At 44.4% G+C, this 12,641-nt stretch overlaps 1 protein-coding gene across 1 annotated transcript in view; it reads right to left on the reverse strand.

Annotated features, from left to right (window-relative positions):
- Positions 1 to 12,641, reverse strand: part of CCT2 (chaperonin containing TCP1 subunit 2) — a 404,766-nt gene that overhangs the window by 293,005 nt on the left and 99,120 nt on the right. The window contains exons 2-3 of the mRNA XM_069629411.1: positions 11,628 to 11,702; positions 11,478 to 11,543 (exon numbers count right to left, since the gene is read on the reverse strand). Of these exons, the coding sequence (XP_069485512.1) occupies positions 11,478 to 11,543; positions 11,628 to 11,702 (141 nt within the window). The remainder of the gene's footprint in view (positions 1 to 11,477; positions 11,544 to 11,627; positions 11,703 to 12,641) is intronic.

A 12,641-nucleotide genomic window follows, 5' to 3' on the forward strand; every position in this document is an offset into this window, starting at 1 on the left:
CACAGATTTTGCGATGAGATTAAAACTAAATTGGCTGGTGGGGGAGTGGAGCTGGACGTGGGATCAGCTTGGCCATGCATGCTCAGGATTTTTCCCAGGCCACGGGATTTAAAGCACATAAGCAAAATGAAGGACTTAGCCTACATCCTGGCCAAGCGCAGGATCGCAATGGGTTGGAAGGCGGCCCACAGACCCAAAGTGGAGCTATGGTGGACGGACCTCCTCAGATGGGAGGAGGCAGAATCCGTAGTTTGGTATGAAGCGGTTACTAGGGGGGGGGAAGAGGAGGAAGTAGGGCCCTTGTTGGCCTGGCGGCAATTGGTGACCTCTATGGCGAACCCTCACCAAGACAATAACGAATCAGAGGACTCTGATGAGTGCACAAGCACTGCGATACCTGATAATGCTCCCATAGATGACATGAGTGTGCGGCTCTAGTTTGTGGGGTGGGAGGGGGGGGGGACGGAGAATTATACTGTATAATGTGATGGTTTGATACTGATTATGCATGTCCTAAACAGTGGTAATGTGAAAAACAAAAAAAATTACATCCTTAGGTGTTACTCACCCAGCATAACTCATCACAAAAGTAGTTATAGGTTTTTACTGTACCTAGAATAAGTTCCACTATTCACAAAAAGTATATTGTCCAGTTGGTTTACTAAGATTGCTTGCTGAGCATCACTGCTAGGGTCTACTACCCTTATATTAAGTAACTATTGGTTTGACTTCCCTAGAACTCCCGTTAGGTGTTCCAATAAGGTTATATGCTTTAGTCTGTGTATCTTCAAAGCATAGCGTTGCGTTTCTCTAGGTATTTATATGATGGGTGAAAGTATCTCCCCCCCTCCCCCAAGATGTATCATACAAGCCATTTATTTTACAATACATGGTGTTTCTTTAGACCATTTGGTATTACAATTTCTTTGTATCGATTCTACAGCCCTCTGATAAGCCTGGCTGCTCTGTCTATGCTAACATGAACTCGGGTGGTACAGCCTTATACTAGAGTCTTGTACCGTCTTAGTTGAATAGTTGGACTTACAGAAAAAGAAAAAAAAAGGCCCAACATCCATCATCCAGGGCAGGCGCATCACTTGGTGTACGGTTATCTGGCAACCGGCTAGATTGAGAGTTCTCTGTAGCAGCATGTTCTGAACTCTTTCGTTTGAGGGGAAGACTGGACCTTTGGTCTATATAAATTGCACCCAGGAATTGTTTTATTTGACTGGCTAGGAGACAGATTTTCTTTCCTCGATGGAGGTTGATAGTTCTCCAGGTGTTGAATTTGCAAATTTGAGGTGTCTCCCCCATCATCAGCTAATCGGCTACATAAGGGTACACTGGGATGGATTCTCTGCGTATGTGCGCCGCCACTACTGCTAGCAGCACTTGGAGCCAAGGCTTTACCGAAGGGTAGCACCTTGAATTGGTAGTGTTCTCCCGCTATCTGGAAGCGCAAGTATTTTCTGTTCGCTGGGAACATTGAAATATGAAAGTATGCATCTTCATATCCAATGTTGCCAAGTAGCAACCCTGCCTTAGTAGGGGAATCACTTCCTGAAGTGTCGTCATGCAAAGGTTTTGTGGCTTGACATCCCGGGCACAGGTCTAGTACCGGGCGATAGTTGGGTCTTTCTTTCTTTGGCATAAAAGTATGTTGAATAAATACCCTGATTTACTGGGATAAACTCTACGGCGTTTTTCGCCAGCAGGGCTTTCAATTCCTCCAATAATATGCGCCTCTTTCGGTGTCATCTTGTGCTTTCGCAGGTGGTTCATAGGCTTTTGTTGAAGTTCTATACAATATCCACCTGACACGGTGGCCAACACCCACTTGTCTGACGTGATCACCTCCCATGCGTAGGTGAATTGTGAAATGCAACCGAGTGGCATGGGAGGGGACCTGGAGCGGGCATAATTGTTTGGGCGGGGTGGAGCCTCTGGCTGAGGCGGCTCTACATCTGCTCCTGGACCTTTATAGCCTCTTTGAAAATTTGAGGGCGATTGCCCCCGTGAGTTGTCCAAGGATGAGGATTGGTTACTCTGGCTGTAACCAGGAGCGTTGAGAGCCCTATCCACAAATCCTTCTTGTGTTGGAGGAACCCCTCTGCACAAAGAGCTTGTTGGACAGCTGCCCCAAGAGATTTTAGGGCGTCATTCTTCTTTGGTGTTTTTAAGGGCATACTCAACCACTCTTATGAACAGAGCACTAGGTTCAATGGGCATGTTGAGTAACGTGGCCTGTGTTTCAAGTTTAAAACCAGATTGCCTAAGCCAGGCATGGCGCTTAATGAGCGTGCCTTCAGCTATGATATGGCCTGCATTGTCCGCTGCATCCAGGTTGTTTAGGATACAGTTGGCTACCCGTTTGCCTTCGGTTATTGTCTTCAGGAGCTGAGATTATAGGAGCTCTGGGACAGTCCATTTGTAGTAGCAGTTCATTCCACTTATGGCAACTGTAACTAGCGAAAATGGTAGTATTGTTGGCTATCCTAGTCTGATAGGCAGCCGAGGAAGCCACTTTACGGCCAACAGTGTAAATCTTTTTACTCATTATCTGGAGGAGTGTTAAGCAAAGTTTGAATGCAGTACCCTTGGAGAACACTACAAGCAACTGACAGGTATAGGCAACCCAACCTTTGGTAAAAGCTTGTACTACAAAGTTTTGGTAGCGTGTTGAGCAGCCAGGCTCATCTCGAGAGGGGAAATGTGAGCAGTAGTGGAGTTACTCTTACACTCAAGGTTTCCTGCATAAACAATTCATTGATTTATCAGTCAGCTATAAAGCCTTCTTTAGAAGGAAGCAATATACTAGTAACACATAAATACACTTCGATACTGTAGAGTTTCTGGATCAGACAAGCCCCTTTTGGGATGGCCCACAGACAACCTACACCCACAGGTGACTTCAGTAACAAGGGTGTTGGGGACATTAATACCTTACTGTTGGCCTACAGAATAATCTCAATAGTTTGTAAAAGGCAAAGGTTATTAGAACACAAGAAATTGCAAATATTCTTAAGCAGGGCAAATACTTTTAGATAGCAAGAGAAGTCTCATTCAATTAAATAGGCTAAGCCAAAGTCAATAGGCCAATGTCTTTGTATAGGCTGCAGCTCTTTGGGTAAATGGAAAGGTCTTTGCACAAATTCTTATGAGTCTTTGATAAAAAGAAGAATCAAATGTAGGGCCACAATCTGATTAGACTTGTGAGTTGCAGAAGTTACAAGCACTTCCACAGTAAGAGGCAAGTTCTTAGACTTGTTTTACAGTACCTTGGTAAAGAAGAAAAGATGCAGCTGACGATGCCTGTTCCTGTGCAGCTCTGCAGATCTCACTGTCTTGGCCCTTAGTCGTGGGGACAAGTGTGAGGACGTCGGGGGGGGGGGGGGCGAGGGTTGAGGGGGGACTTCTGCACTGCAACTGTCAAAACTCACAACCGACAAACATTACTTGCAGTGTTCGTTTCGCGTTTCAGCTCCTTGCAGTACAGCAAATGCAATAAGCGCAGTTCCTGGCTGTCAAGGTGGACTGACCCACCTCAGTTGAGTGCGGGACCACAGATGTGAGGAAAGTCCACCTTGACAAGTGGCTGTCAAGGTGGACTTTCCTCACATCTGTGGTCCCGCACTCAACTGAGGTGGGTCAGTCTTGGTCAGTCCAGCTTCCTGGCAATCTGGAGGATCTTTCAAAAGCTTTAGACCAGCTTACAAGCAACGCACACAATCTGGTGTCCCTCTCTCTGGCTCTACGGATTCCTGCAGCACTCTGAGGAAATGCAACCAGCTCTGAGAGGGGTGTCCAGGTGGCTTACTTGGGAGTGGATTGGCCCCACCAACTCAAATGGTGAAGTCGTCCTTGCAGGGCTTCTCCGATGATGCAAACTTGGCGATTCGGACCTGCAGTAGTGGTCCAGGAGTTGCAGCAGCCGTCCTCTTCAAGCTCTTCTTCAGGTTCCTTCGTCCAGGGGTCGACTGCCTTCCAAGCCAAAGGACTTGCCTTTTATTCAGTTCTCTCCCATTCATTCCAGCCTGTCACTCACCAAGCAGGGTGGCTGTCCTTGCCAGCAGTCCGCCAGCCAATCACAGAGTGCATTTGGGTCTCCTAGGAGACAGAGCACAGGGAGTTTCAGGCACCTCCCTCACTTCCTGCCTACCCCAGACACTCTGGAGCCAAAGGCGGGTTTCTCTGAGAAACCCCGCCAAAGGTGAAATGAACATAGACCCAACCTGGTTTAGCGTGCAGAGAAGAAAAACTCGAGAAGGACCTTTCCACAAAGAAATGGCGAAAAAAAGACCGGGAACCATTTTAACAAAAGGAGGCTCAGCGCCATTTTGAAAAACATGGCTCCTGTGATTTAATGTTACCGGAGCTGCAAACAGTTCGCGGTCGGGGTAAATCATGGTAGTTCATTGCAAAACCACTGCCACCAGCCATTCTGAGAGGAAAGGGTAACAAATGCTACACAAGTAACTAGACACAGCGGATACTAAGTAACCCTTCAGCACTCTATTGTAAGATAGGGTGTGCTGGGTCTAGAATTTTAGAGGACTAAGAAGTCAATTTCACGCCACTGTTCTGGGAAACAGTAGTTGATCCCAGAGAAGGCATTTAAACCTTGGGAAATCTGGACGACCTCCCAGTGGCATTGCACTGAAGGTGCTTTGTGGCACAATTGTAAAAGATGATGCCTATGGAGTTGGTTAGACTCCATAACCAAAACAAACAGAAAACACAATGAATTCAAAAGTTCAAAGTCCAAAAGTTTAGCAAAAGAGCTGGATGGCTCTAAGGTGGGAGGAATTGGCACATTTTTCAGAATTCTCCCAAACACTGAGCCACAGTAGAGGCTAGAGGCATGCCTGCCCTCTTCATAGTTGTGGTAACCACCAAGGAGTCGTGTTTTAGCTGACCCCCGATATTTAGAGGTTTGGTAGGGGCTGGGCTGAACACCTTCTCGATGAAGGGATTGACTGCTCGAGTAAGGTTTGACGTTAGGAGAGAGGGTTGAATGCCTCTCTGAATAAATTGCAGGAGGGGAATTAATTGTCTTGGGGATTTATGGTCTCCAAGAATGTCCTCCAAAATGTCTTCATTTATCCACAGGCATCAGGGCGCAACATAAAGACTGTACAAACAAGAAAAATGTAACAGGACAAAATAGACTCAAGAAAGCTCAGGTCCTCTTGAAAGCCACCCAATTTAAAAAGCTTATGAAAGGCACTGCTATTGCCTTCCCGTCTAAGACGTTCCATAATTTGGCCGCCCTTACCGGGAAGGATCTGCCCAACCCATTAGAGCATCTGAAGCTTGCACAGGTAATCTGTCCCAAAGTTTGAGCGCAAGGCTCTGCCTGGTACATACGGGGGATAAGTACTTTCAGATAGGATGGAGCTTTGACAGAGGCATTGATGGACAAGGGCAATACATTCCTTCACAGCCAGCCAGTGCACATCTCTTCTGTCGGAAGAGGATCTGTTCGCCACTTGGTTTCTTCTTGATGATTCTTACTGTTCTCTATTGTCTGGCATCTTGCCAGGCAGGCACTATTATCCCCAATTAGCAGTGCATTGCCATAGTCCAGCCTTGAGCGAATAGTTGCTCTGGCAATACTAGTGCAGTTCCTTTCGTAAACAAATGGGCCAATGTGGCTGAGCAGGCAGAGATGGCATTGGCAGCTCTTATTTGTGTGGTTCACGTGGGCTTCAGCACCAAGTGAGCACTCCAGTGTGATGCCATGTTTTACCTTAACCTGGGCTAAAATGGCACAATTGGTGTAAAAAGGTTTGTAAATCAGGGCCTAGTTTAGCGCAAGCCTGCCAGAAGCCAGAGATGAGCCATTTAGGGACATCCAGTTCGTGGTCATCCAGGACTCCACGTAGTCATAGGCTGCACGGAGATCGCTGGAGTGCTGCTCATAATCTCAACTCTAGTACCAGCTGAGTATCATCAGCGTAATTCGTAAAGAAAACACTGGTGTCCTCGAGGAGAGAGCAGAGTGGTCTGAGATACAAGTTAACACACAGGGGACAAACTGGCCCCTTGCGGCATTCCACATGTAATTGGCGCCAAATGTGAAAAAACAATCACTCAGTGAATTCTGGACCTTCGATTAGTTAGGAATGATGGAGTCCATTTTACCACCCATCTTGTGCAATAACCTGTATGTTCCAGTGACCATAGTAGCTGGTCATGGTCAAGCAGATCGAAGGGAGCGGATAGGTCAAGTAAGACCAGCATACCTGCTTCACCCCAGTCCATGGTATGCAGCATCTGGGTCTGAAGGTCGATGAGTGCTGTCTCGGCACTGTGTGCAGGCCTAAATCCTGATGGTTATTTATGTAGTAGGTTGTTGGCTTCCACAAAGCTCTGAATCTTTACCATGGCACACTTACGAATTACAATTTCCTATTGAAAAACTTGAGTAACTAGCCTTAAGTTACTTAGATCTTTTGGATCTAGACCAGGTTTCTTAATTAGTGGAGATACTGCGACTGCCTTAATAGTTTCCGGGACATGATTGTCTCTAAAAGATGAGTTTACTGTAAGAGTAAGAAATTGAATAAATAACTCCTGAGGTTCCAGTATTATCCTCAGTGGCAGAATGGACCACAAAATCATATCTTCCGTCGTAATGATTGCAAAAATAAACCAGCGACGTGTGGCACAGGTTGATCAATTGTTGAAACTGTTGTTGAAAGGGATTTGGCTTTATTGATATTGTTATTTTATTTCTATCGCGCTCATACACATGTGTTTAAGAGCTTGTGTGCCTCCAATTGTTTCCCCGGCCTTCGAGATTTTTGCCTCAAAGGCCTCTTGCACCTTTATGCAGTCTGCGGGTGTAGGTTGGGCCGGGGTAGACAAAAGGTTGCCAGAGGAGTTTGATGCCTTATTAATTTGATCATTGTAGAAGTTTGTTTTTTATGCTATGTTAGTTTGTACAGTGTTTCTTCCGCTTTCCATTTGCTCTTATTCTCAGTTATAGGGTGCTTTGACCACTGGTATTCCAGTTTCCTTTTCGCCCTCTTTTGGGCTTTAAGTGAGGGAGAAAACCATCTTTGGTGTCTGGGATTTGCCCTGACCAATTTTGACCACACAGCGGCTTATTCTACCCACCATTTCTTGAAAAGTGGAGATGAAGGTAGCCACCAAGGTTTCACACCCTGTCGGTTGTCCGGGTCATAAGGTCATTGACACATGTGGCAATATCCGTTGGAAGAATTTTGTTAGAATTTCAACTTGGGACCTTTTGATGGAAATTCTGGACTATGGGAACAGGGCCCTGTAACAAGATATGGAAATCTACACGATAGTGGTCTGACCATATACAAGGGATAGTGTCATCAATTATGGCTTCAGGATTATGCAACACCACCCAGTCTAACATGATGTTATTCGAGGTGGTTGGCTCATTATTACAAGCCTAGTAATTAAGGTTAAGTGCTTTTTCCAGCTCCAAGTCCTCTTTATCGGAGGAGTTACCCTTCCACTGATTTAGATCCCCTAAAAAGAGGGTGGCAGTGTTGGGTCCACAGAAACTACTTAGCAGCTGGGCTATCTTTGTTGAAATTCACCATCACTGATGGAAATCGGTAGATCAAAATGAAGTTAAAACAGCTGTTATTAGTGGATGTTAATTTGATATGCAATATCTCACATCCATAGCAGCAGCGGGGGATTAAAAAAAAAAAAAAAAAAAAAGGTTCTACTTACTTTTGGCAATAATGGCAACTTCTGCCTCCCCCCCTCCCCCCCGCCCATGTTCCCCGTTTTTACAAAAGATGGAGAACCCCCCTCTGGGACAGCCATCTCGATCATAGGGCCACTGGAGTCTTGTATCCAAGTTTCGGCAAGACATAATATGTCAATGTCTGTCTATAATTGGGTTGTTTATGTTACAGGTGTGTTCAGAGACCTAGTATTTAATAGGCTCATTTTAATTCCCTCAGGGGCCCCTGTAACAGTGGAGACTTATTCTGTCTCAGTCTGAGCTCTAGCTATTAGGTAGCATATGGTTTTCATTGGTGTTGTCTCCGAGTCTGCTTGGGCGATTTGATTTGGCTTATGTCGACGGGGCCGGAGGCGCCCTGAAGAATACAGATCCATGCAGCCAGCTCGACTTGGAATAATGTTAACCAGAGGGAACTGCATACAAACTTTGCCTAACAGGTTGGTTTGCCAAGTGATTCCCTGCACAAGTGCTAGGGTATACTACCCTTGTAATACAGAAAAAAAAAATTAAAAAAAAAAAATCAGAAAGTAACTGATGGTTTTACTCCCCATGAATAGGTGTGTCCTCCCCAAGAATAGGTGTGTCCTATATTAAATGTGTTTGATAAGGTCCGCCTTACCTAGAAATGCCGTTTGTTTTCTAAACAAGGTTTAGGCTTTGGTCCGTGTACTTTAAAGCATTGTGTTTTTATAATTGTATGACCAAGTACTTACCCCCCCACACCCAACATTTATCTTGGCCTAACTTGTACTCCTAATAAACCTTTATTTTTATAATACTTCTGGTTAGAAGTGTTTCTGTTGAACCTTTGGTATACTACAAGTTCTTTGTACCTTCCAACAGCCCTCTATCCCTCCTAAAATAAGCCTGGCTGCTCAGTCTAAGCTACCATATATTCACATGGGACAGTCTTAAACTAAGAGTTGAGTCTTGTACGGTCTCAGTTGAATGGTTTTACTAAGCCCTTAGTTGGACATCAGAAAAAGTGTCCTAACAGTGGTTTCCAACTGTGGGTCACAGACGATGGGACCATGTTTGGAATAGATATATCCTGCATTTATTGAGAATTTAGTGTGTTAGGTTCTCTTTTTGAGTTATTCCTCATGGAGTCTTCGGCTTCTAGCTCGACTGCACCTTGATAAGAAAGGTCAGTTGTGCTTTTTTATGAACTTTAATACATACTGCTTGTATCTTGGGATTTACTATCTTGTCCCTTCACCTCAGCGTCCAAGTACTCCCTCAGCCTCATCACTAATTATCAGCTTCTGTCCGAGCTCTGCACAGGTCTGTATTTCTGGGGATTTAGCATTTTGAGCTCGGCAGAAGCCTTGAGACCATTTTCTTTTTTTAAAGCATGCTGAGGCTTCCATTTTGGAGAAGATGGCTGCCCAATTAAACTTGTGTTTCTATGTTAGTGAGCTATAGTTGCATGTCTTTCATGTTGCATTCTGCTTATACATTGGTTATGTTAGTGTTCTTAATGTCTTGTGGATGCTATGTTAATATTCATGTGTAAATGCATACATTACCTATTGTAAGAGTTCTTAATGTGGAGTGCATATGTGCTTTGTGTCTAAAGCATGCACTGGTTACATTAGTTGACCGCTTTTACCATCTTAGGCTTAAATTATCTCCAAGTCCTGCTGTGCCTGCCTGGGATAAGGGCGGTACTGTTGCCTTAGTGGGCAGCGTTTCTCACCTATGCAGTATCGGGCCGTGGACGGGCTGAAGCCATAGATGACTTGTTATCTGCCTACCAACATTGTTCAGGGGGTGCCTTGAAAGTAACAAACATGTTACTTAAAACAAACGATAGGGGACACAGTGGCCCCGCACCACTCCATGTAAGATGGCTTCTGCTGCAAATGTAAAAACAATGCACTGGTAAACATAGGGGCTAACCACTGCACTATAAATGAAACTGAAAGGGGCCCAAAGGTCCCAAGAATGACATCACATAGGGTGAAAGTACTGCCAAAGGAAAAACAGATGCTAAGCAAAAGTGGAGAGGTCCCGCCACTCACTGGAAACCCTAAAAAGAGAATGGTGTCATCAAAACCAAGTGAATGCTGGTGAGGGAGGAGAAAATGGTTTCACTCGCCTTCAAAGCTCCAAATGAGTCCAGCAGTAATGGTTAGAGATTCAGAACAGGCGCCAAGATTTACAAAAAGAGCCCCCTCCAACAGCTAGCTGTCTGGACATGTGCTGCAGCACCAGTCATTGCAGCGGTCATTGTGAAAGGTAATCTTTCCTGTCCAGTATGGGCAACCTCTGGAATGCTACTTGCCAGACCAAAACCAGATTTACCTCAGTCACTCCACCTGCAACCCCTGCACTACCTGAAACAGGGACAACATCGTACATGGTTGACCCTTGTGATTTTTACTTACCAGAGGAGAGGCATAGTTTTCAGAATATGAATTCAGGGGTTAGATACCATTCTTGGCGCCCCTCTCCTTTTCCCATAGGGATTTCACGAACGCCAAGTTCAATCCTTAATACTTATTCGACTGTGGGTGGTAAAATGTTCTGTTCAGGTATTCCTCGCTTGGGACACCCTCAGCCTGTAAGAATTTGGAGTAACCAATCCCACCCCCCCCCACAAAGTCCTTTAGGGGGGACCCGTTGGTTAACCAATGTGTGCTTTTACCTACTGGTTAGCATCGGCCAAGGATTTTGAAAGAATCTTTGTGACTTCATTAACTGCAATTCAGGTACTTGCCTATGAACGGTTTAGAACACTGCAACTTTACTGGTCGCGGGATGGAAGGAATGCTTCAGTTAAGCTAACTGTCTTATTGCTTAACCGCGCTTCCCTCCCCACTTTATATCGGAGCAACTGTTTTAAGTAATCAAGTGATGCAATAACACAATCCAAACTACTGTGTGGTACACCCCTTTGGGGCTACCTATTGTGTACATATATGGGTCGCTGTGTATGTAGTAAACATTATCCTTGATTTTTACCTGCCTGTGTTTTGGTCTAATTTTTTTTTATATATCTGTGTGGGCCTCTATTACTTCATCTGTAAGTTACACATTTTACCTATATACCAACGCACTGACCTTAAGTCTTATGGCTCAATCTATGCTACCCAGAGAGAGTTTGGTTAAACATGTGTGAAAATCTTGCTTATCCAGTCGGTTGGCATCTCAACCCACGCACCAATGATCATTCGCAAAATCCCCAACAGTACGATTGAAGAGAGTGCAGAATAAAGAGGCAGAATAAAGTCACAGATGTATCTCCAACTACTCCATGAATAATGCCCCCCCCCTCACCCCTTGTCCCCAAATCATGCACCCAAGAGTTTCCTTGGCAACATGCAGAACATTGTAAACCCGGGTAAGAAATTCAACTTGCAAGCTACTAGCAAGGCATAAAAACCTTGGTTCACCACATTCACACCACACAATTGCTTACTCTGATCAAAGTCAATCATCAGCCAGTGGCTAGTGCAAGTGTTGCTGTATGCTCAAAAACTCATGAGAAGCATGGTCACTACAATACGCAGACAACAAACATCAGAACCTATAGCAGAATTCTTTTTATCAAATTCAAAAATTGAGCGAGTTATTTGCAAATAAAAATCCTGTATATAATTTGTGAAAGGAAATTAAAATGAAAATTGCTATAAAACATCAGAAAACAGTTTTGAGGGGGTCACGTGAAATAGTTCTGTAGTTGAACCATCACAGCATTTACATTTTCACAATATTTGAACAAATACATTCTTACCATGCCTTTGGGTCCCAGAGTGCTCTTAACTAAATCACCAATTGCAATGGCACCAACGAAGGAAGACTGCAAAAGATTAGAGCAAGTTTTAATTAAATCTTCAAAATTTTGAAAAACGAGTAATCCAATTAACTCCAATGCTTAGCTTACCAGACGGGCTGTCTCTGCCCTCTCCTCATCAGCACCAGCTTTGAAAATGTTCATCGGGGTAAGAGAAAGAGATGCCTGGAAAACACATTGCATACTTGGTTATTCATGGTCAGAGATTTCCTTTAAAATGACTTGAATCACACCAACAATTGAATATATGGGCCTGAAAGTACAACATGAAAAACAAATCCAGCCCAACTATCTCTAAACTATCCACAGTGATGATGGTGCCTGTAAAGCAAAAGGTTCATTTTGACTTAGAAAATTATGGACTTGACTTGTGTGCCGACAATAAGTCCTACATCCACAATATCGAGGGGATGCCACCTGCGATATGCCAGATGTTTTAACTGCAACTCTTATGCTGCCTCCACCTTTGGCCTTGCTGGCTAGGACGGATGAGAATTTGTAGCTAAAGGTTGCAGACGCCCGACCTATATTACCAGCAAGTCTTGCCTTTTGTACTTATTGGATTAAGGTGTGGTAAGATACAGTGCTTTTAGTGTCAACGTACACAGGTATCCTGCTATTGGTTTGGAGGCAGCGATACTGTAGTTTGTAAACCTTCACTTTTTGCAAAGTTCCATAGTTGAGTCACCCAGTATATCTACCTATTGTCTAAATTCTGATTCGTGGGGCAAGGAAGGCCCTTTTACCATCTTGCTCACTTGCTAAACTCACTGCATTTGAAGTACACTAGTCCAATGGTATGGGAGCCTCTGCCATTATACTTCCATCTTCTGTTTTAACGTGGCAGCCCAAGCAAACTTAAATGGAATGGGGGAAATTGTGACCGTCTGGTCCCAACCCAGCAAGAGTGTCTTCTTGATGGGCAGAACAGAGCGTTTGTCCCTGAATGCATAGCTTCTACTTTTATGAATATTACTGGTCTTTCCTCAAAACTCCAATGAAGGCTAGAGGGAGTATCTGTATCAATTCCTTATGTTGACCACTGGAACCAAACTATCCTGTGTAAAAGGATCAGAGGGATGGCAAAGGGCTGCGACTAGTATT

The sequence above is a fragment of the Ambystoma mexicanum genome, chromosome 12, assembly GCF_040938575.1.
Source record: "Ambystoma mexicanum isolate Mex_15411 chromosome 12, UKY_AmexF1_1, whole genome shotgun sequence".
NCBI lineage: Eukaryota > Metazoa > Chordata > Amphibia > Caudata > Ambystomatidae > Ambystoma > Ambystoma mexicanum.